The 25,757-nt window shown below is 37.2% G+C and overlaps 1 protein-coding gene across 1 annotated transcript in view; it reads right to left on the bottom strand.

The window, feature by feature from the left end:
- The window catches only part of HDAC9 (histone deacetylase 9), a 927,480-nt gene that overhangs the window by 128,580 nt on the left and 773,143 nt on the right, over positions 1 to 25,757 (bottom strand). The window contains exon 23 of the mRNA XM_047849221.1: positions 2,631 to 2,749. Coding sequence (XP_047705177.1) covers positions 2,631 to 2,749 — 119 coding nt within the window. The remainder of the gene's footprint in view (positions 1 to 2,630; positions 2,750 to 25,757) is intronic.

The following is a 25,757-nucleotide window of genomic DNA, read 5'->3' as shown; positions in this document are numbered from 1 at the left end:
TTTCTAAAATCCTTGGATATTCTACTTGGGGCAGAGGTGACTTTAGGTGGAAAACATTAGGAGATGGATTTGTTTCTGTAATTTCTACCTACTTTTCACTATAGGCTTTAGCCTATTTCTAGTGTCATTTAGGGACTCCTCTCAAATGGAGAATGACTTCTGGCATAGGACAATGAAGGACCTATATTGATCGCCTGTGGAGAACTTTCAAATCAAAACAACATAAATGCATCTGCCAGGTGGTTAGAGAAAGAACAAAGAGACACAGGGGTGAGCTATTTGGGGAATAACTATACAGCTGTCTGGTAATCCTAACCTCTACCTAATTATGGCAGCATCTCTAGAAAATATAGCTGGCATACTCAGGCCTGTATGAGATGACACATACAAACAGTTGCCCAGATGTGATGCTCTGTGGTTTTTCATTTAAGTATCTGGGGACTAGTCAGTGTCTATCACAGACTGTGCTTGTGGAATTAAGGGTCTAGGGCACCAAAATGGCCTCTGCAGTATGCATCCAAGTACTCTATTCTCAAGCATTTTATGAAACACTGTCCTCTTTAGTGGAAAAAATCCAGTGAAAGCCTCATGCAATATTATCTAACTACAAATTCAGAGTAAGCACTTTGATTTTAACCCCAATTATTTCAGATGGTAAAATAGTTTTCTCACCTATGAAATATGTGAATGTTTTAGATAGGTTCTACTACAATCTCTGAGTTCTAGTATATCCTTTCCTCATCGTCTATCTTTTCCTTATTAAACTGTATGTACTCAAGAGAGGGCCAATTATAAATCAGTTAAAATTTATGTCTGTATATGTTTCTTAGGAAGCAAGTCACCTTGTAAGGAAACATATGGTATGTTGAGTAGAAAAGATATAAGAAGGGAAAACAGACAAAGAGGGTTAAAAGGCTGGAGAGATTATAGACAAACTTGTCCTGGCACAGAAAGCAATGAAGAGCTTCCCCCAAAATGGATAAAGAAACACAACATAATAAAGGTCCTGGTGCATTACACTGAAGCTAAAATAAGTAGAAACCATGTTTCTTATATCTATGCCTAACATAAATGACACTACTACTACTTTCTATTATACCTTCCAATATGATATTTGATATTTGAACTTCACTTGGCAAAAAAATGAACAAAAGAGAAAACAAAAAGATTAGTTCCTTGCAGCTAGTGCCGAGAAATGGACTCATTACAACTTGCCTCCTTGGCAGGAAGAAAGACCCAAATACAAACATTCCTCCTTCTGGAGGGAGATTTTTGGATTTAATAGCAAGGAACACCTTTTCTAGATTTGTGTCTTTGCTCCATGTGTTTTCCATTGTTTGGGTTTATCTCAACTTGGGGTATAGCTCTTTTTTTTTTTTTCAGACTAAACTCTTCAGCAGTCTTGATGCTAAAGAGGTCTATCTGCAGTGGAAGGATACACTTCAGTGGAATTTCATGAAGAAAGAAAAGGGATCATAAAGACATCTGATAAAACCAAACACCTCTCTATTCTATTTTACCAAACTTGTGAATTATTACACTTTGTGTTTGTGGAGTTGCCTCTTTCAATATGTTTTCAATAGACAACGAGGCACCGAAAACCCTGGGTAAATAATAGATGTTAAATATAGCTACTACCTAACAATGTTACTGGAACAATTAGAGTGCAGAAAACTCTCTCACATGAGAAGCCAACTAAAAACAAAGATTGGCATGGTGCTGGTTCTTTGGTTCTTTTTAAATTAATAAAACACACTTGCTCTAAACTCATCTCTCACACTTAAAAACTACTTAGGTTGCTTTTATTTGTTTTCAACCCCCATTAAAATACACAATAGTTGATCCGATTCTTTGTGTAATTCTGCTTTTTTTCCTTCTTTTTTTATACATATCCAGAGTTCCAGCATACATTTGTGTGTGTGGACTATATGTATGCCTTATTTTCACATTCAGAGAGCATGGGAATTGTTCTTGAAGAAAGCCTCTTTCTAGCCAGATTCCATTAGGTCACATTATGTAAATGAATGTATAACACAAAATTCATTTATTCATTTGGTGTGTAGTAGAACACATGGCAAATGCTAAGGAACACAGCCAAAAAGTTAATCTGTGCAACACAAAAGAAGACCAGTAGAGATCCTGAGCATTGTCTACACACTTGTAGAGAGCTGCTGAGTAAGGGGAACTATACCTTTTGCATTCAAACCCACAAGACCATAGATAGCATTATTAGGAAACACAAATTTTTACCACATGTACAATGGAATAAAAACAGTGACTTCCATTCTCTTTGCAAAAAGCCCAGTAGCTTTTCTAGACTCGTGACCTTTCAAGTCTTTTAATGTATTTTAAACAGAAGTCCTATCACTTCTGCCTTTAAGTAGCAAAATGGGACTCTGGGAAAACATAAAGGTTCTGAAATGCCTCATCAAGTCTAACAAAGAAAACTATTTAACTTTGTCTTAAAGGCAAACATCTACAGAGAGATGAATCTGACAGAACAGTAAACATGATCTAAATTATTTTTAAAAGTCTTACCTAAGCATACTAGACACAAGTAAAAGGTGCTGTCCATTTTAAAGACCTATTATGTCTTAACATTTCATAAATTCCTAAAAGATAATACTCACATTTTGCTGTCACCTTGTACCCCCCCAGAGGAGGGGCATGGCCCTCTAATGCATCAAATCCAGCGGAAACTAGGACCATGTCTGGATCAAACTCTTTGGCCACAGGCGTCACTACAGTCCTACACAGTAAAAAGGCAACCAGTTACACATGGGAATGGTGAATACCTTTAAAAATTGTGCAATGAAAACAACTTGGCACAACCTCAAGAACTTCCCAAGAATAAAAGAGAAGGGGAAAAGAAAACACCATTTGAAGAGATCAAAAAGTTATCATTTCCTTAATAGTGAATCACTGTTATTTTAGCATCCCAATTCAGTCTTTTTCTTTCATCTTTTTTTCCTCTAAATTAAAAAAAAAAAAAAAAGCTTTACAGGTACATTCGAAAGCCCATCATATTACATGCACATCTGTGGCTGCTTTATCCCACTGCCTATAAAAAAAAGTGCTTCTTCCAAGGGAGTGACTAATGTTTTACAGAGGAAAGTCGAAGCTTTAGTGAAAACCTGGCTTGCTCCAGTTAGTGAGAACTTGGTGTAAATTTGAACTATAAATTTCTTTTGAGAAAAAGTTGCTTTTCCAACTTAAAAAAAACATTTTTAAATATTTGTCATGGTAGGGGGTAACTCCTGCAAAGGAAAAACACAAAATTCCTTTAATAGAATCCAGACTATAATGTTAAGTGAGTCTAAGGTCAGAGACACCAGGAATGTGGCAGCCTCATCCATGACAGCAACCCCTGCTGGTCCTACTCAGACACTTCAGCATTTACCTCTTTAGCCTTCTCAGGACACCCTAAACCCTTTTTCCTCAGTGCTGGATTTGATAGAAAATGATCAATAGATGCTACTGGGATTCATAAAATAGAATAAAAAAATAATGTAGGATTCAAGACCGATGTTCCATTATTAAAATTCAATTTTTTAAAGACTATTTAATAATATGGGGAAACTGCCCACAATAGCAAATTTAAAAATTGGTAAGGTGTCTACTGTGTGTTTAGTAGATAGAAATAACTGTACTAAATATTAAAATTGTTAACCTTAAGTAGTGACAAAATTGAATTCTTTTAATTTTTTTGTTTGCCAATCTCTATTTTTACAGTGACCACATATTAGTTCTACACTTAAAAACTTAAATAAGAAGTTGTTGAAGTTATAAAAGATAATTATTTGAAATTTACCTATAGATATAAATGAATAAAATGTTTTTCATAATTCCACTACTATTATAAAAGTATGAAAGTTTAATACTTCAAACTCATAAGTGTGCATGTAAGTGACTTTCACAGGTAGTCTTTCTAACAATTGGAAAGCCACTCACATCTGAGTTAGGCCACCAGTGAAACTAAGTGAAACCTAATTTTGTTTATGATGTACAGTTTCATTATTTTATTCTTCAATATAATTAAGAATCTCTAATAAATCTACATTATCAGGAGTGATACCTTCAATCCTTTTCCTTCCCAATGCCAACACTTACATTATAATTTTCATAAATTGTTACACATTACCAATTCACTACTTTCATATGAATGAAATACCATGTGATATATGTATTTGGGATATTGGAATAAATGGTCTCAAAGAATCAAGAGTGTTTTATCAAGGAACTCAGTATGATTAATCCTATGTACTCCTTTGGCAAACAAGCAGTACTCCTAGGAAAATATGGGGGTAGATGATTAAACAAAGTTGTCATCCAATCACATGCATCATAGTAACCAATTTTCCATCTCCTTTCCCTCTCTGGGAAAAGTTTCTCCCCCTCTACAGTTGCAAGATTGACTGAAGGGTAAACATCCTTCAAGGCACAGCTCACTATCTTCTCCATAAGGGCTTCTCTCTACATATGGACATTAAATATATATGTATATATTTTTGAAGGACAAATATGGTAAAGGAGACAAGGATTGCCAATATAATTTGAATATATGACAGACATGGATACAATCTACAGAGAGGAAAATTAAAACATAAGTGTAAGTTCTGCAGTGGAAGCTACAAAAAGAAAGACTTTTCTCTTTTCCTAGAGAAACAAACTGACCAAAGAGAAAATACCTAGAGAAACTGACACTTGAGAGTCACTCAGACCAACAATCAGGTTTTTTCCTCAGTCTTCCCATAGCGAATGTCCTACTCAAAAATCCCACTCAACATACAGAGCTCCCACTTATCTTTTCAGTGTCCTTTTCTCAAATATGAAGGATTGTTTGAAGAAAATTTCCAGAATAAAAGACAACAAAACTAACATTCAAACAAACAAAAGAAAGAACTCAGAAAACCAGAGAAAATTCAGGGAAGACACTATAATTGCAAAAATTAGGATTATCCTCAAAGACATAAAACAGTACATCTAGTAAATGAAAAGTGAGTACTACTAAAAGAAGAAAAAGCAAACAAAACATATAATAGACTATTTAAAAGATAAAGTTGATAAGTTCTCTCATAAAGAATAACCAAAATAGAGACACGAAAAATTGACAATGTCAGATCACACACTTAAAGAACCCATTTAGGAAGTCAACATACAAAGAACAGTCTAAGAGATTTTTTTTTCCTTTTTTTTTTTTGTCTTATTGAGAAGTAATTGACATAGAAAACTGTATTCGTTTAAGGTGTCCAGCATAATGGTTTGACTTATCTGTATTTTGAAATGATTAACTCTACATGTTCAGCCAACATCCTTCTCATCTAGATAAAATAAAAAAGAGAAGAAAGAAGTATTCTCCTCATGATAAGAACTCAGGATTAGCTTTCATAATTCTTTCCAGTATATCATATAGCAGTGTTAGCCACAGTCATCATGTTGTACATTACATCCCTCCTACTTATTTATCTTCTAACTAGAATTTTGTACCTTTGACCACCTTCCTTTAATTCCTCTTGACCCCATACTCTGCCTCTGATAACCACAAGTCTGATCTCTTTTCCTGAGTTTGTCTTGTTTTTTTTTTTTGTTTTTTAGATTCCACATATAAGTGAGATCATAAAGTATTTGTCTTTCTCTGACTTACATCACTCATTTAGCATAAGACCTTCAAGTTCCATCCACGTTGTTGTAAATGGTAGGATTTCCTCTTTTTACAGCTGAATAATATTCCATTCCATATACATACCATAATTTCTTTATCCATTCTTCCATAAGCTTGGTAGTTTCTATATATTGGCTATTATAAACAATGCTGCTCTGAAAATGAGGGTGCACATTCTTTTTGAGTTAGTGTTTTCATCTTCTTAGGATATATTGTCAGAAGTGGAAGCAGATCATATGGTAGTTCTATATTTAATTTTTGAGGATTCTCCATACTGTTTTCCACTGTGGCTGCACCAATATACAATTCCACCAACAGTGCATAAGGTTTCCATTTTCTCCACACCAAAGCCAGCATTTGTTTTCTCTTGTCTTTTTCATGCTGGCCATCTAACAGACCTGAGGTTATATCTCAATGGGGTATTAATTTGCATTTCCCTAATGATTAGTGATATTGAGTATCATTTCATGTACCTGTTGGCATTTCGCATATTTTTTTCAGAAAATGTCTATTCAGGTCCTTTGGGACCATTTTCAAAAATTGGGTTGTTTGTAATTTTGCTTTTGAGTTGTATGAGTTCTTTATACATTTTGGATATTAACCCCTTATCAGACATATGACTTACCAATATTTTTTCCCATTCCATAGGCTGTTTTTTAATTTTGTTGATGGTTCTTTTACTGTGCAGAAGCTTTTAAGCTTGATGTACTCATACTTATTTACTTTTTATTTTGTTGCTTGTGCTTTAGGTGTCATATCCAAGTAACTGTTACCAGGGCTCATGTTAAGAAGGCTTATTCCTGTTTTTCCTCTAGGGGTTTCATGGTTTCAGGACTTACATTTAAGTCTTTGATCCATTTCAAGTTAATTTTTGTGACTGGTATAAGATATTCTTTTATGTGTGATGCATTCTTTTATGTGTGATATATTCTTTTATGTGTGAATATCCACTTATCACAGTACCACTTATGGAAGAGACTGTCCTTTTTTTCACTGAGTATTCTTGGCTCCTTTCTCAAATTTTAGTTGACTGTAAATGCTTGAATTTATTTCTGGGTTCTGCATTCTGTCCCATTGTTCTATTTTTCTGTTTTTGTGCCAGTACCATACTATTTTGATAAATTTGCTTTATAATACAGCTTGAAATCAGGAAATGTGATGCTTCCTGCTTTGTTCTTGCTCGATTCCTTTGACTACTTGGGGTCTTTTGTGGTTCTATATCAATTTTAGGAGTGTTTCCTCTACCTTTGTAAAAATGCCATTGAATCTTGATAGAGATTACATTGAATCTATATATATTATTATTTTTGATACTATTGTAAATGGGATTGATTTCTTTTTCAGAAAATTCACTGTTAGTGTAGAGAATGCTAGTGATTTTTGTACGTTAATTTTGTATCCTGCAACGTTACTGAATTCACTGATTAGATCTAACAGTTTTTGGTTGTCTTTCAGATTTTCTATATATAAAATCATGTCATCTGCAAAGAGAGACAATTTTACTTCTTCCTTTACAATTCCGATACTTTTTTTTTCTTTTTTGCTTGATTGTTCCAGCTAGAACTTCTAGTACTATCTTGAATAGGAGTGATGAAAGTAGGCACTCTTGTTTTGTTCCCTATGTTAGAGGAAAAGCTTGCAACATTTCAACAATGTTACCTGAGTGAGGGCTTGTCATACACGGACTTCACTGTATTGATATATGTTCCTTCTTTGCCTGAAATTTTCAGTTTTTATCATAAATCAATGTTGAATTTTGATAAATGCTTTTTCTGTATTTATTGATATAATCATATGGTTCTTTTCTTTCATTCTGTTAATGTGATGTGTCACATCGATTGATTTATCTATGTTGAACCATCCCTGTTTTCTAGGTATAAATCCCACTTGATCATGGTGAATGATCCTTTTTCATGTTTTGCTGAATTCAGTTTGGTAGTATTTCATTGAACATTTTGCATCAATAGTAATCAGGAATATTACCTGTAGTATTTAAGTGTGCTTTTCTGTTTTTTTCTGGATAATGCTTAGTCTTGTAAAAGGAATTTTTGGAAGAGTCTGAGAAAGATCTGTGTTAATTTCACCAGCTAGAATTTACCAGTGAAGCCATCTGATCCTGGGCTTCTCTGTGTTGGGAGATTCTGGTTACTGATTTCATCTCCTTACTAGTAATCGATCTATTCAGATTTTCTCTTTCTCCCTGAACAATCTTGGTAAGCTGCATGCTTCTAGAAAATTTCTCATGCCTTCTGGTTATTTAGTTTGTTAGCATATAGTTATTCACAATAGCCTCTTATCATCCTTTGAATTTTGGTGATGTCAGTTTTAATGTCTCCTTTTGACTTTATAATTTTGTTGATTTGGGTATTTTATCTTTTTTCCTTGGTTGGTCTAGCTATGTCTTTTTTGTTTTTTTAATCTTTTCAAAGAAGCAATTCTTACTTTGGTTAATCTTACTTTTTCTGTTTTCTCTTTTATTTATTCTCCAATCTCTATTATTTCTTTCCTTTTTCTAACTTCATGCTCAGTTTGTTCTTTTTCCAGTTCCTTAGCGTTAGGTTATTTGGTATCTTTCTTGCTTGCTAATATAGGTGTTTATTTCTATAAATTTCCCTCTTAGAACTGCTTCTGCTGCATCCCACAAAGCCTGGTATGTTATGTTCTCATTTTCATTTGTCTGAATAAGCCTTTTTATTTCCCCCATTGATTTCTTCTTTGATCCGCTGGTTGTTCAGGACAGTGCTGTTTAATTTCCATGTGTTCATGAATTTTCCAAGCTTCTTCTTAATGATTTCTAGTTTCATGCCATTGTGGTCAGAAAAGATACTTGGTATGATTTCAATATTCTTTAATTACTAAGACTTACATGTGGTCTAACATATGGTCTATCCTAGAAAATGTTCCATGTGTGCTTGAGAAGAATGTATTTTGCTGTCATTGATAGAATGTTCTGTATTTGTCTATTATATCCATTTGGTCTATAGCATTATTCAAGTTTGCTCTTATTGATTCTCTGTCTAGATGATTGATCTATTGTTTAAAGTGGAGTATTGAAGTCCTCAACTATTATCAAATTACCATTTATTTCTCCTTTTAGCTCTGCTAGTTTTTGCTTTACATATTTAGGTAATCCAATGCATAAGTATTTATACTTGTTTTCTTGTCTTGATGTAGTGACCCCTTTATCATTACATAGTTATCTTGTCTCTTTTTACCATTTTCAGTTTAAAGTCTATTTTGTCTGATGTAAGTACCACTACTTTTGGTTTTTTATGGTTACTATTTGCTTGAAATATCTTTTTCTGTTATTTCACTCTCAGTCTGTGTACATCTTTATAGCTAAAGTGTCTCTTGTAGGCAGTATATTTTTGGATCTTTTTTTTTTTTGTTTCCATTCAGCCATTCTATGTCTAATAATTTAATCCATTACATTGAAAGTAATGATTTTTATTTTTTAAATTTTTTAAAAGTTCTTTTTATGTTTATTTATTTTTTAGAGACAGAGTGTGAGAGAGAGTGAGGGAGAGACAGAATCTGAAACAGGCTCTAGGTTCTGAGCTGTCAGCACAGAGCCTGACACGGGCCTTGAACCCACGAATGGTGAGATCATGACCTCAGCCAAAGTTGCATGCTTGACTGACTGAGCCACACAGGCACCCCTAAAGTAATAATTTTTAAAATGAAAAAATATTTAATTGAAGTATAGTTGACATAGAATATCAAATTAGTTTCAAGTGTACAACATAGTGATTCAACAATTATATACATTAGGAAATGCTCACCACGATAATTATATTACAGTATTATTAACTATATCCCCTATGCTATACTTTCATCACCATGACTTTTTTAAAACTGTAAGTTTGTACCTCGTAGTCTCCTTCACACATTTCTCCCACGTTTAAAGTAATTATTGATAAGGAAATAGTAGGCACTAATGGCACTATTGCCATTTTTTTTTGTTGTTTTCTAGTTGTTTTATAGATCCACAGTTGCTTGTTTCTTATCCTGCTTTTTCTATGTCTTAATGTCCTTCGGTATCAGTATGTTTTGACTTCTTTATTGTGTTCTTTGGTGTAATTACAACAGGATTTTCCCTTGTGCTTACTAAGAAGCTTACATAAAGTATCTTAAACTTCTAACACTCTATTTTAAACTAATAACAATTTAACTTCAATACAATTCATAAAATTAACACTTTTATTTCTCTTTCCCCTCACATTTTAGGTTGCTGTTACAATTTACATGTTTTTTAAACATATAATGTGTAACTAATAACAGATTATAGTTTTGGTATTTTTACTATGTTCTTTTTAACATTCAAACTAGAGTTGTGAGTTATCTGTCAGTATTAACATAGTTCAGAATCTAACCTTGACTATATGTTTACCATTACCAGTGAGGTTCATACTACCTTTTAACGTTTTTATGTTATCAATTAGTGTCCTTTTACTTCCACTCAAAGAATTGCCTTTAGCATTTCTCATAAGGCGGGTCTAGTAGTAATGAATTCCCTCAGCTTCTGTTTGTTCAGGAAAGTCTTTATCCTTCATTTGTTTCTGAATGACAGCTTCACCAGGTATAGAATTCCTGGTTGACAGTTATTTTCTTTCAATATTTTGAATATATTGTCTTCTGGCCTGAAAAGTTTCTGCTGAGAAATCCACTGACAGTCTTCTGGGGATTCTCTTGTACATAATTTCTCTCTTTTCTCTTACTGTTCTTAAAACTTTTTTACTTTTGACAGTTTACTTATGATATGTTTTAGTTTAGCCCTATTTTGTGTTCAATATATTTGGGTTCCTTCGGACCTCATGAATCTGGATGTCCATTTCTTTTCCCAGGATTGGTACATTTTCAGCCATTATTGTTTTAAATATACATTTTATCCCCTTCTCTTTCTCTTTTCCTTCTAGAATTCCCATAATGTGAACATTGTTTCTTTTCATTATACCCCATAATTCCTATGAGTTTTCTTCATTGTTTTTCTTTTTTTTTTTTTCTTTTTGCTCCCTTGAGTAATTTCCAATATCCTGTCCTTCAGGTTGCTTATTCTTTCTTCTGCAATGTGGGGTCTACTTTTGAAACTACTTTTGAATTTTTCACTTTACTTACTATGTTTTTCAATTCTAGGATTTTTTTTTTGATTGTTGCTATTTCCTTGTTGACCTTCTCATTTTGTCCATGCATTGCTTCCCTAATTTCTTGAAGTTGTCTGTGTTTTCTTGTAGTTCACTAACCTTCTATAAAAGGATTATTCTGAATTATTCCCCTGGTGGTTCACAGATCTCCTTTTCTTTAGAGACAGTCATTGGAACTTTATTAGTTTCCTTTGGTGGTATCTTATTTACTTGATTTTTTGTGAGCCTTGATTCCTTTTGTTGGTATCTGCACATGTGAATAATTACCCTCTTTTAGACTTTACAGGTTTGCTTTGGCAGAGACAGTTTTTCACCAGTAAGCTGGGTTTGCACCTGTGGGTGTGTCAACTGGTGAAGTCCTTGAGCAGGTGGGACCTGCTATTATGGTTTATTTTGGAAGCAAGGCAATTGTTTGAGCTTTGAGTACTGGGATGGAAACATGTGCTACTGGCTGAAAACAGCTGAGTAAGACAGCTGCTTGGTTCCCTACCCAAGTGAAGCTTTAAGATGGGATCCACAGTTGCCTGGATTCTCTAGTCAGGCTCACTAGAATGGTCAGGTCTGGGTAATATATTCAGTAATAGATGAAGCTATGAATTTGTTTCCTTGCCCTGGTAGGTGCGCATGATGAGAACAAAGGCCTGTATAGCTTGTTGTGTGGGGATCTGAATTGAAACTGTGACCCAGAGGGTTAATAGGGTTGAAACTAGCAGAAAATTTCAAGCTTGGTTTTCAGAGAACTGTTTCCCCCTAATCAGCTATTGTGTCTTTTCAGACCCCACTAAAAATCTACTAGCTGTCTCTGCAGAAGTCTGGACTCAGGGTCAACTGATAAGGTTCCAGCCTATGAACAAGCAAAGCCCTGCATTCCTTACCCAAGATAATGACTCCCAAACTCCATACACTTTATACTAACTCTCAGAGCATACCCAAAGCCCTTTCTCCTTCTCCTAAGATAACCTCCTAAGGTCAAGGGCTGAGTTTTGCCTTGTTCTGATGTTAAGTATCCACCCCAAAGTGAACATGGGATATATGTTACATATATGTTTGCTCAAATGAGTATGATCCATCTTTTCTTATGAATAGTCTTAAGTTTCCTTGCCTTTCTAAATCAGTATGTGTGTAATCTCAACCCCTACAGTTACAAAAAACTTGTTCTCTCACCCTTCAGGGAGCTGGATTTAAGGCTTTTTCCCTGTCTCATTTGGCTGCCTCTCAAATAAACCCTTCCTTGCTGCATACCTGGTATTTCAGTGATTGACTCTGCTGTCCATCAGGCAGACGGGCCTGGGTTTGGTGACAGAATCAGGCCAGAGCTTTCCCAGGTCATGTGAATCTACCAGTTCTGCTCTGCAGTTGGGGAAGCCAAGGGCCATGGTCAAGAGCCACATGTTCAAATGCTACTGTATGTAGGGCTGTTGAATGTGCTATGCAATTTATCCATGCATTCTGGTTAGGTGCCCTGGTCAGACAGGCTGAAGACTGTATTCAGCAATAACTGGGGCTACAAATTATGTTCCCCATAATTGTCTCAAAAGCCAAGTATACAGCTCTCTGTTGTCTCAGTTCAAGCCAATCAGCAACCCCAAATTCCCTGACCATACAGGTCCACTGGCTTTGCTGTTCGAACTATCATCTCTGCCCACTCACTTCATGGCTCAAGTTCCACTGAGCTGCAGAGCCTCCAGGAGTTGTCTTTAGCCCTTCTGGTCAGACAGGACAGAAAAACACTGTCTACAATAGGTGAAGTTATGTCTCAGCTCCCTTTCCTGGGTGGCAGTGGGAGGGGTCAAGGTGGCTCCAAACTACTTTCAGTTTCCCAAATAGGCTCTGTTGTTTGGGAAGGTCTTGGAGCTACCCTCAGCCTTGGCTATGAATTCATTAATATTCCTGTCTGCATGGTAGAGGAATAGTCCACTCCCAGTACTGGCTTTGCTATGGGAGCAATCAGCTCTGTTTGCCCACCTCTTAGGTTAAGTGCCACTGGGCCACAGTTTCCAGAAACTGTCTCCAGCCCTGCTGGTCCAATGGGACCAGAAGACACTTTCCAAAGTGGGTGGGGCTGCAACTCAACTCACTGCCTAGCCCTGGAAAACCAGGCTCTAAGGCCTGTAAAACTCCTCCTTTGAGAATCTGAATCAGGTAGATCTGCAGGCTGACATGCTCTCTGGTCAAAGTGTACTCCTGACTTGGTTCTCAGATGAGCAAATCTACTGACTGGGACTACTACTTAGGACTGCAGGCATAAAGATGGATGGTCAAGTTCCATGTGCTGATTGTTGCAAACCCTCCCATTGCCCCCTTCTCCACCACAATCAGATTCTCAGTGGTTGAGCCCCACAGATTTCCCCACAATCCTTGTGATATGAGATCAGAGTAGGGTCTCCTGCAAAGCAACCTACAATGCTGGGAGTGGTCTTGTCTCCTCTGGGTTCTCTTCTGCCCCTGAAGGAACCAGAGGCTCAGGGGAGACCTCTATGTGTGGGGATGTGCCAGCCAGAGTTAAGAACAATGTGGTCAATGTGTAGCCACTTCCCTTACCCTTCTAATGTAGTTTGCCTTGGTCTCTGTGGTACAGGGGGTTGCTTCAGCCTTATCCCCATGCTCTAGAACTCCCTCAGTGATGTCTTTTCCTTGAATAGTTGTTAGTTGTTCTTTTGACGGGGAACAAAGCCAGGAACAACCTACGTCACCAGGTTGGTTATATCACTATTTGGGAATCTTTTTAAATTTTAGAACGTCCTACTCATTCAAATTGCCAATCAAAATTGAGAGTAGAAAATAAAGTTTCAGATATTCAAACTGTTAACAAAAAAATAATATCTCAAAAATTGTAAAAAATAATGGGTGGACAGCATCTGGTTGTGTCAGTTGATGGAATATGTGACTCTTGATTTTGGGGTTGTGACTTTGAGCCCCACGTTGGGTGAAGAGATTACTTTAAAAAGTAAAAAAAATAATATCTCTCACAAATATTTTCACAAGAAGGTATTGGATGATATACTCCATTCAAATGAAGGCATATAGTAAGAAAGAATGAGACACAAGCCATTCACCCCATCAAAACATTTTTGAAAATGTCCATTTTTGCCAAAAGTAAAAACAAATTACTCTTACTTTAGAACAAAATAGAAATTTGTATGGAATGGAATAGGTTTTCATTCCAATGGAACATTTTGTTAACAAAGACATCTTACCTAATTCCAAAAGAATTAGATCTATTTATCAACAAATCTCAAAATATACAGATCCTACTAGTTTCCATGTGAAGCAAATATCATGTTTGTTATGTATATCACTCCTGAATTCACAAATATATGGCTTTTCCAATTTCACACAGAATTTCAAAATGCTCTTTCAGGACTAATCCTGTATACTTGAATTAACTCCAAACAATAAGAAAAATGGAAAATTGGAAAAAAAATACATACTTAGAATTGTATCTGAGTGGTAGTTGTTTGTTTAATGAATTCGTGATGTATAATTGTAAAAGTGATGCTATGCTACAACATATGCTGTATACTGAAGAACTAAATGGTAACGGGTGCTTAACAGTGGTATTGGTAAGGTTCATTTATTTATTTTAAGAAGTATATAATGAGTGTCTATTATGTTGCAAATTCCTTTGGCTTAAAGATATGCTAAATTTTGAACTGTATCTTTATTTTCCTCTTTAAAGTCTCTTATGCTCAGTTCCCTGACAAACTGAGGAAACTAAGACACCAGAAATCTCTTTATTGCCGCAATTATTTTAGCAATGTATGTGAAGTGTTTGTACTCTTCTGTTTATGCCAGTATAGACTGAATTTTAATTCAAAAGATCTATCACGTCTGAAAGACTAAAAAACACATTTGGGTAAAATATAAGTGTGAAAAGCGATAATTTTTCCTAAATGAAACACATCCTCAAAGGCATTGATTTAAAATTTTATCTAAAATTATTAGTCAAGATGGCGGCGTAGGAGGACGCTGGGCTCACCGCGCGTCCTGCTGATCACTTAGATTACACCTACATCTGCCTGAATAACCCAGAAAAACACCAGAGGATTAGCAGAATAGAGTCGCCGGAGCCAAGCGCAGACGAGAGGCCCACGGAAGAGGGTAGGAAGGGCGGCGAGGCGGTGCGCGCTCCACGGACTGGCGGGAGGGAGCCGGGGCGGAGGGGCGGCTCGCCGGCCAAGCAGAGCCCCCGAGTCTGGCTGGCAAAAGCGGAGGGGCTGGGCGGACTGTGTTCCGACAGCAAGCGTGACTTAGCGTCTGGGAGGTCATAAGTTAACAGCTCTGCTCAGAAAGCGGGAAGGCTGGAGGACAAAGGGAGGGAGAGCTGCTGAGCCCTCTGACAACAGAGCTCAGTTTGGTGGGGAACAAAGGCTCTCGCCAGCGCCATCTCCCCCACCCATCCCCCAGCCAAAATCCCAAAGAGAACCAGTTCCTGCCAGGGAACTTGCTCGCTCCACGCAAACACCCAACTCTGCGCTTCTGCGGAGCCAAACCTCCGGCAGCGGATCTGACTCCCTCCCGCTGCCACAGGGCCCCTCCTGAAGTGGATCACCTAAGGAGAAGCGATCTAAGCCTGCCCCTCCTGCCCCCGTGCACCTTGCCTACCCACCCCAGCTAATACGCCAGATCCCCAGCATCACAAGCCTGGCAGGGTGCAAGTAGCTCAGACGAGCCACACCACCCCACAGTGAATCCCGCCCCTAGGAGAGGGGAAGAGAAGGCACACACCAGTCTGACTGTGGCCCCAGCGGTGGGCTGGGGGCAGACATCAGGTCTGACTGCGGCCCCGCCCACCAACTCCAGTTATACACCACAGCACAGGGGAAGTGCCCTGCAGGTCCTCACCACGCCAGGGACTATCCAAAATGACCAAGCGGAAGAACTCCCCTCAGAAGAATCTCCAGGAAATAACAACAGCTAATGAGCTGATCAAAAAGGATTTAAATAATATAACAGAAAGTGAATTTAGAATAATAGTCATAAAATTAATCGCTGGGCTTGAAAACAGTATACAGGACAGCAGAGAATCTCTTGCTACAGAGATCAAGGGACTAAGGAACAGCCAGGAGGAGCTGAAAAACGCTTCAAATGAAATGCAAAACAAAATGGAAACCACCACGGCTCGGATTGAAGAGGCAGAGGAGAGAATAGGTGAACTAGAAGATAAAGTTATGGAAAAAGAGGAAGCTGAGAAAAAGAGAGATAAAAAAATCCAGGAGTATGAGGGGAAAATTAGAGAAGTAAGTGATACACTAAAAAGAAATAATATACGCATAATTGGTATCCCAGAGGAAGAAGAGAGAGGGAAAGGTGCTGAAGGGGTACTTGAAGAAATCATAGCTGAGAACTTCCCTGAACTGGGGAAGGAAAAAGGCATTGAAATCCAAGAGGCACAGAGAACTCCCTTCAGACGTAACTTGAATCGATCTTCTGCACGACATATCATAGTGAAACTGGCAAAATACAAGGATAAAGAGAAAATTCTGAAAGCAGCAAGGGGTAAACGTGCCCTCACATATAAAGGGAGACCTATAAGACTCTTGACTGATCTCTCTTTTGAAACTTGGCAGGCCAGAAAGAATTGGCACGAGATTTTCAGGGTGCTAGACAGAAAAAATATGCAGCCGAGAATCCTTTATCCAGCAAGTCTGTCATTTAGAATAGAAGGAGAGATAAAGGTCTTCCCAAACAAACAAAAACTGAAGGAATTTGTCACCACTAAACTAGCCCTACAAGAGATCCTAAGGGGGACCCTGTGAGACAAAGTACCAGAGGCATCACTACAAGCATAAAACATACAGACATCACAATGACTCTAAACCCGTATCTTTCTATAATAACACTGAATGTAAATGGATTAAATGCGCCAACCAAAAGACATAGGGTATCAGAATGGATAAAAAAAACAAGACCCATCTATTTGCTGTCTACAAGAGACTCATTTTAGACCTGAGGACACCTTTAGATTGAGAGTGAGGGGATGGAGAACTATTTATCATGCGACTGGAAGCCAAAAGAAAGCTGGAGTAGCCATACTTATATCAGACAAACTAGACTTTAAATTAAAGGCTGTAACAAGAGATGAAGAAGGACATTATATAATAGTTACAGGGTCTATCCATCAGGAAGAGCTAACAATTATAAATGTCTATGCGCCGAATACAGGAGCCCCCAAATATATAAAACAATTACTCATAAACATAAGCAACGTTATTGATAAGAATGTGGTAATTGCAGGGGACTTTAACACCCCACTTACAGAAATGGATAGATCATCTAGACACATGGTCAATAAAGAAACAAGGGCCCTGAATGAGACATTGGATCAGATGGACTTGACAGATATATTTAGAACTCTGCATCCCAAAGCAACAGAATATACTTTCTTCTCGAGTGCACATGGAACATTCTCCAAGATAGATCATATACTGGGCCACAAAACAGCCCTTCATAAGTTTACAAGAATTGAAATTATACCATGCATACTTTCAGACCACAATGCTGTGAAGCTTGAAATCAACCACAGAAAAAAGTCTGGAAAACCTCCAAAAGCATGGAGGTTAAAGAACACCCTACTAATGAATGACTGGGTCAACCAGGCAATTGGAGAAGAAATTAAAAAATATATGGAAACAAATGAAAATGAAAATACAACAATCCAAACGCTTTGGGACACAGCGAAGGCAGTCCTGAGAGGAAAATACATTGCAATCCAGGCCTATCTCAAGAAACAAGAAAAATCCCAAATACAAAATCTAACAGCACACCTAAAGGAACTAGAAGCAGAACAGCAAAGGCAGCCTAAACCCAGCAGAAGAAGAGAAATAATAAAGATCAGAGCAGAAATAAACAATATAGAATCTAAAAAAACTGTAGAGCAGATCAACGAAACCAAGAGTTGGTTTTTTGAAAAAATAAACAAAATTGACAAACCTCTAGCCAGGCTTCTCAAAAAGAAAAGGGAGATGACCCAAATAGATAAAATCATGAATGAAAATGGAATTATTACAACCAATCCCTCAGAGATACAAACAATTATCAGGGAATACTATGAAAACTTATATGCCAACAAATTGGACAACCTGGAAGAAATGGACAAATTCCTGAACACCCACACACTTCCAAAACTCAATCAGGAGGAAATAGAAAGCTTGAACAGACCCATAACCAGCGAAGAAATTGAATCGGTTATCAAAAATCTCCCAACAAATAAGAGTCCAGGACCAGATGGCTTCCCAGGGGAGTTATACCAGACGTTTAAAGCAGAGATAATACCTATCCTTCTCAAGCTATTCCAAGAAATAGAAAGGGAAGGAAAACTTCCAGACTCATTCTATGAAGCCAGTATTACTTTGATTTCTAAACCAGACAGAGACCCAGTAAAAAAAGAGAACTACAGGCCAATATCCCTGATGAATATGGATGCAAAAATTCTCAATAAGATACTAGCAAATCGAATTCAACGGCATATAAAAAGAATTATTCACCATGATCAAATGGGATTCATTCCTGGGATGCAGGGCTGGTTCAACATTCGCAAATCAATCAACGTGATACATCACATTAACAAAAAAAAAGATAAGAACCATATGATCCTGTCAATCGATGCAGAAAAGGCCTTTGACAAAATCCAGCACCCTTTCTTAATAAAAACCCTTGAGAAAGTCGGGATAGAAGGAACATACTTAAAGATCATAAAAGCCATTTATGAAAAGCCCACAGCTAACATCATCCTCAACGGGGAAAAACTGAGAGCTTTTTCCCTGAGATCAGGAACACGACAGGGATGCCCACTCTCACCACTGTTGTTTAACATAGTGCTGGAAGTTCTAGCATCAGCAATCAGACAACAAAAGGAAATCAAAGGCATCAAAATTGGCAAAGATGAAGTCAAGCTTTCGCTTTTTGCAGATGACATGATATTATACATGGAAAATCCGATAGACTCCACCAAAAGTCTGCTAGAACTGATACATGAATTCAGCAAAGTTGCAGGATACAAAATCAATGTACAGAAATCAGTTGCATTCTTATACACTAACAATGAAGCAACAGAAAGACAAATAAAGAAACTGATCCCATTCACAATTGCACCAAGAAGCATAAAATACCTAGGAATAAATCTAACCAAAGATGTAAAGGATCTGTATGCTGAAAAGTATAGAAAGCTTATGAAGGAAATTGAAGAAGATTTAAAGAAATGGAAAGACATTCCCTGCTCATGGATTGGAAGAATAAATATTGTCAAAATGTCAATACTACCCAAAGCTATCTACACATTCAAAGCAATCCCAATCAAAATTGCACCAGCATTCTTCTCGAAACTAGAACAAGCAATCCTAAAATTCATATGGAACCACAAAAGGCCCCGAATAGCCAAAGGAATTTTGAAGAAGAAGACCAAAGCAGGAGGCATCACAATCCCAGACTTTAGCCTCTACTACAAAGCTGTCATCATCAAGACAGCATGGTATTGGCACAAAAACAGACACATAGACCAATGGAATAGAATAGAAACTCCAGAACTAGACCCACAAACGTATGGCCAACTCATCTGTGACAAAGCAGGAAAGAACATCCAATGGAAAAAAGACAGCCTCTTTAACAAATGGTGCTGGGAGAACTGGACAGCAACATGCAGAAGGTTGAAACTAGACCACTTTCTCACACCGTTCACAAAAATAAACTCAAAATGGATAAAGGACCTGAATGTGAGACAGGAAACCATCAAAACACTAGAGAAGAAAGCAGGAAAAGACCTCTCTGACCTCAGTAGTAGCAATCTCTTAATCGACACATCCCCAAAGGCAAGGGAATTAAAAGCAAAAGTGAATTACTGGGACCTTATGAAGATAAAAAGCTTCTGCACAGCAAAGGAAACAACCAACAAAACTAAAAGGCAACCAATGGAATGGGAAAAGATATTCGCAAATGACATATCAGACAAAGGGCTAGTGTCCAAAATCTATAAAGAGCTCACCAAACTCCACACCCGAAAAACAAATAACCCAGTGAAGAAATGGGCAGAAAACATGAATAGACACTTCTCTAAAGAAGACATCCGGATGGCCAACAGGCACATGAAAAGATGTTCAGCGTCGCTCCTTATCAGGGAAATACAAATCAAAACCACACTCAGGTATCACCTCACGCCAGTCAGAGTGGCCAAAATGAACAAATCAGGAGACTAGAGATGCTGGAGAGGATATGGAGAAACGGGAACCCTCTTGCACTGTTGGTGGGAATGCAAATTGGTACATCCGCTCTGGAAAGCAGTGTGGAGGTTCCTCAGGAAATTAAAAATAGACCTACCCTATGACCCAGCATTAGCACTACTAGGAATTTATCCAAGGGATACAGGAGTACTGATACATAGGGCCACTTGTACCCCAATGTTCATAGCAGCACTCTCAACAATAGCCAAATTATGGAAAGAGCCTAAATGTCCATCAACTGATGAATGGATAAAGAAATTGTGGTTTATATACACAATGGAATTCTACGTGGCAATGAGAAAAAATGAAATATGGCCTTTTGTAGCAACGTGGATGGAACTGGAGAGTGTGATGCTAAGTGAAATAAGCCATACAGAGAAAGACAGATACCATATGGTTTCACTCTTATGTGGATCCTGAGAAACTTAACAGGAACCCATGGGGGAGTGGAAGGGAAAGAAAAAAAAAGAGGTTAGAGTGAGAGAGAGCCAAAGCATAAGTGACTGTTAAAAACTGAGAACAAACTGAGGGTTGATGGGGGGTGGGAGGGAGGAGAGGGTGGGTGATGGGTATTGAGGAGGGCACCTTTTGGGATGAGCACTGGGTGTTGTATGGAAACCAATTTGTCAATAAATTTCATATAAAAAATATAAAATTTTATCTAAACAACTAGGTTTTTTGATTAAAGATAGCAAACAAAGCATATGTGTTTGTCTCTCAACTTTCCCAATATCCCAATGGAAGGAAAGTACAGGTTTATATGAACTCATGGTTTTAAATACGTATCAAGCAAGCAGACATAGAAATAACTTTAGATATGTGTATGTGTTCATGGGTTAGTATGTATTTCCTAAAAGCAATGACAGCCCAGGGGCAAATAACAGTGGCCAGATCTTGTTTTCTAATATCATTCTCCAATGATCTTTGGGAAAGTGGTTGATTCCTGGGCTGTGTCAGGGAAAATACCAGGTATTTCAGTAACATCTTGTGATAACAGAAAATAATGAAATGCTCAAAGATAAAGGACATATTAATAGGGCATATGAACAAATGTGACAGAGCTCCCAATGGCCAAATCTGGGACAATTTCAGGAAAAAAAACAACTAATGAGAGTATTGGATTATAATCCAGAGTCAAGTAAGTATATGTGAATCACAGAAAGATTTAAAAATAATGGAATAAATAGAGAATAAGTCATTCTGCCTTATAGAAAAAAAATCAACTAATATGTATAGAAGAATTGAGAGAAATAGAAAATCACCATTTTAACAAGACAGAAATATTTGATACAGACAAGGGCCATGGAAGGATGCTGAAATTTGTGGGCAAAAGTTTGAGAAGAAACATGGTGCTTGCATTATATCTTCCAAAGTATCTTCCCCAAGATATTCTAAAGGAAAAGAATAGAAACTTTAAAATAAAGAACCCTGCAGATACTATCTCAGTATAGTGATCAAGGTTACCATCTCTTGTGATAAGACATATCAACACCAATTGTCCCTGATGTGACACACTGAGAAAGGTTGATCATTTCTATAGTATTATTGCTAAAATATATATAATTTCAAATCTAATAAGAAGAAAACATCAGGCAAACCTAAATTGAAGAACATTTGACAGAAAAAGTAACCAGTATACTTAAAAGCCATGGCCAGGAAAATAAGGAAAGACTAAGGAATTGCTACAGATTGGAGAAGACATCTAAATGCAGTATAAGGCTCTGGATTGGATCCTGCAATAGGAAAAGGACATTAGTGGACAAACTGCATGCAGTCCCATATAAAATCAGTAGCCTAGCTAATAGTAGTGTACAAATATTAATTTCTTAATTTTGATAATTATACTATGGTTATGTAAATTTTTAACATTAGGGGAAACTGAGCGTAGGGATAATATAGGAACTCTATGCTATTCTTACAACTTTTCTGGAAGTCTAACAGTATTTCAAAATAAAATATTACCAAGCATCAACATACAAAAAAAAAAAGAAAGAATTGATAACAACAAAAGAGGATGGAAGAGTTGTTAATAAACAGGGATTTTTAATAAGTTTCTAGAAGAGGGAGACTGCATACTGAAAAAAATTAAATAAACACAAGCTACCACCCTAAATACACTCTTAGGGGACCACAGAAGAGACATGAGACACTCCCACTCAATGGAACCCCACTAAAGAAACATATGATGAAGGAAAAGAGGCAAAACTGAAAACAAGAGATTAAGAAATGTTAGTTGGTTAAGAGGACCAGCACTATTTCCAACACCTCAACTACCTTTCCTATCTGCCAGCAACCAGTGTTTAATCCTAGGCAGAATACTCAGTTGATTCTCCTAAGAAAAGGAGGTATCTGCAGAAAACGAAGAGTGTGGATACGGTTACCCCAAAATATAGTCTTCCTTTTTTTGTCATTTAGCGAGATTCAGAGACCATGAGCCATCTCCTGGAATGCTAATCCCAAAGTGGGATTTGGCGTAACACACACCTCATCCCATACGGGCTGACACAGAGTTCCCATTTGATCCATTTTTCAACCACAGGGAAAAATCTGATGTTAGTTACTACTTTCATAAACATCAATGTCAAAACATAAATTTCCTGACATATAAGGAGAACCAGTAGCATAAACAAAAGATTAAAATAAAGCCTGAAGAAAACAGAGATAGTTCAGTCAACAGAAACAATAATCTCAGAGATTCAGAAAAATATTTTATCTTTAAAACAAAGACATGCCAATATGAAAAATAACAAAAAACAAGGAAAGCACTTAAAGATAAAAAGAATAATTATATAAACTAATAGAAGGTCTGAAAAAAATAAAATTAAAGTAATCCTCCTATAAGGAAGGAAATAGACAAAATATAAGTGGGAAAATATGAGACTTAAAGGATTCATGCAGAAGTCATATATTTGAATAACAAGGTTCCTGAGAATGCTGAGACAGGGGAGGAAATTTTCAACAAATAACAGAAGATAATTCTTAGGAACTGAACAGTAAGTCCAACTGATGCAAAACTATGCATAAAAACAGACATATACATTTAGACCTATTCTCATGAAACTTCAAATCCCCAGGGATTCTTAAAAAAAAAAAAGTCATCATCAGAAGAGATCAAGAAGGAGTTTGACATCAAAGTACCAATCAGCAACAGTGAATGTCCTCACATTCTAAGGGAAAATTATTTTTAAACTTTAAATCTGTTTCCAGTCATTACATACTGATTTTCAAGTATGTTACTTAAATAAAAATACTTTAAGACATGTAAGGACTCAGAAATTTAATTCCAAAACACTCTTTCTGAATAATTTACTTAAGAATGTACTTCTGCAAATCAAGAAAGTAAATCCAAGAAACAGAGGAGCATAGGACCAAAGTAGTGAATGTATCACAGGAGAATGAGAAAGAAGGCCCAGTGACCTGATGATTTGTATATGTATTTTTTCACTATAAAAACAAACTACTAAAGCAATAATGATAGCATATCTGCTTTTTCATCTCCATTTGACCATTGGAGATTCTGTCATAGAAGAAAAGAATCCCATTTTGGATATATTTCCGTGAAATGTGTTTCTAAATCAGAACCTCCTCAGTTAGTATCAGATCTCTGGATTTATTTCAACTGTAGTCAATGGTCAACGAATTGATTACAGTGACACTGAGTCATGTGCTTTGTTTAAGATGAGTCACACTAGTGATTTCCCATGATTCACCTAGGTGTATGCTGAATAAACAGTATACAATGCTACCCATTCATATGGCATGCTCAGTGCAGGGGAGCACTCCTCTGGCTTTAAGAAAAACGAAAGGCTTGATTCTTCAGCCTTAAACTCAAAATGTAAAGCATTTCAAAGCTTTTTAATATATAGAATTATCAACATTTTTTTATTATTCAGAGCCCCTATTATGTGAGAGGCACTAGGACTGTGCCAGGATTCAAAGATATGAACAAGTTGTAATTCTGCCCTCAAGAAATTCATAACCTACAAAGAAAAGTAGGTGGAAAATACGTTTTTGTAGTATGGCATGGCACAAACTCAGGCAGAAGCAATGTACCAAGAGACAGTAGGGAGGGGGCAGTCAATAGGGATGAAGTCAGTATGAAGACAGTTCAGCAGAAGGAACATGGGAAGTGATTTTGGACATTAGTGTAAGAGGTTGCCAAGAAGAAAAAAGTAGGGAGTTCATGCGGATTGATGAGCAAGGGCAAGGGCAAGAACATGGGCACCTGAAAGGATACGGAGACCTGTGACAAATACTTCGACATGATTGGAGCATATGGTGCATATGGAGTAGCAGCAGCAGAGGTTTTAAAGGCATGCACTTTCCAGCCCTACATGTCTGGCACAGAACCAGGAAAGCTTGATGTTGAGGAAACCAGGGGCTATGAGATAGTGGTGACAAGTTTTTCAAGAACTGCAAAGTTGACTATCGTGTAAGTGCATCACTCAGGTCATTTAATTCACTCAACAAATCTTTAACAACCTCCTGGAATATTCCAGGAACTACTGTAGGCAGGGTTTATAGCATACAGAGTCCCTGTTCTCTTGCCTTCATGGAGTTAACATTCTAATAGAGGAGAAAGACAGTGTATAAATAAAGAAGCAAGCACATACTAATGGCTAAGGTGAAAAATAAACATAAAGTCATGGAAGGTGGTGCAATTTAGGTATGGGTACACAGAGAAGGCAGCTCTGAGGTGGTGGCAGTGTAATAAAGCTGCACCGTATGAGGTGAAGAAGTAGGTCAAGTGAATTATGGGGGTAAAACACTGGCCTGTGAGAATAATAAATGCACAGGACCTGAAGTGGGAGGGTCTTTGGTATATTCATAAAGGACCACAAGGAGGCAATTATGGCTGACATAAAGTGAATAAAGGAAAGATGGTTGGAAATGGGGTCAGAAAAGTGGCATAAAGTCAGTTCATGTAGGGCCTCATAGGCCCTTATAGGGACTTTGGATCTCATTCTGAACAAGAAAGGAAACTGGAAAGTTTTGAGTACAGCAGCGACATGATCTGATTTATATCATTTCTGTCCTCATCAATTAAGCTAAGTATTTTAAAGTATGTTTTAGAATTATGAGGTCTTTTGACCTCTGAGACAGCAGATTCTGATCCCCTATATAATTTTTATAATGGCATATTATAGTCATGTAAATATGAATTATAGGTGAAAATTCAAGTCTATACTTTTCTTTATAGTTTAATTGTAGGTCACCACTTAAAAGCATCATACTATAAAATTACACATTTTCAAATGGTACAAGGACTTGTTCCTTTTAGATTTTTCTTACAAAAATGTATTATTACAATATGCACACTTTTCATCCATCTGCATATGTTTGTGCATGAAGTGCAGGAGGATGCTCCCAAGGAAAACTCTTCCTAACAGTTAATGCTTAGACAAGTGAGGAAGGAAGCATATCAAAGAACAGCTGCTAAACAGATTCTAGGCAGTGGTTGTGGTTGGTGCTTCAGGATGTCCCTCAGCACTTCACTCATCACTAGACCAGTCCCCTTCCGAGGACACACCAAGGGAAGGGATATAATGGATATTTGCGGAAGAGGGTCAGCTTTGGAAGCTCTAAGCACACCAAGTATACTATTTATTGTCCACCAGATCCACCAATCCCAACCCCAGCAAGTCCTGCTCTTCTTCCTTAACATCCACCTTCCATCTCACACACCCAACATAGACAAACTCAAATAAACATTGTCTTTATCACCACCCTCTGTTTTTT

This window comes from Prionailurus viverrinus, chromosome A2, assembly GCF_022837055.1.
Source record: "Prionailurus viverrinus isolate Anna chromosome A2, UM_Priviv_1.0, whole genome shotgun sequence".
Taxonomy (NCBI): domain Eukaryota; kingdom Metazoa; phylum Chordata; class Mammalia; order Carnivora; family Felidae; genus Prionailurus; species Prionailurus viverrinus.
This window is presented reverse-complemented; position numbering and strand designations above follow the sequence as displayed.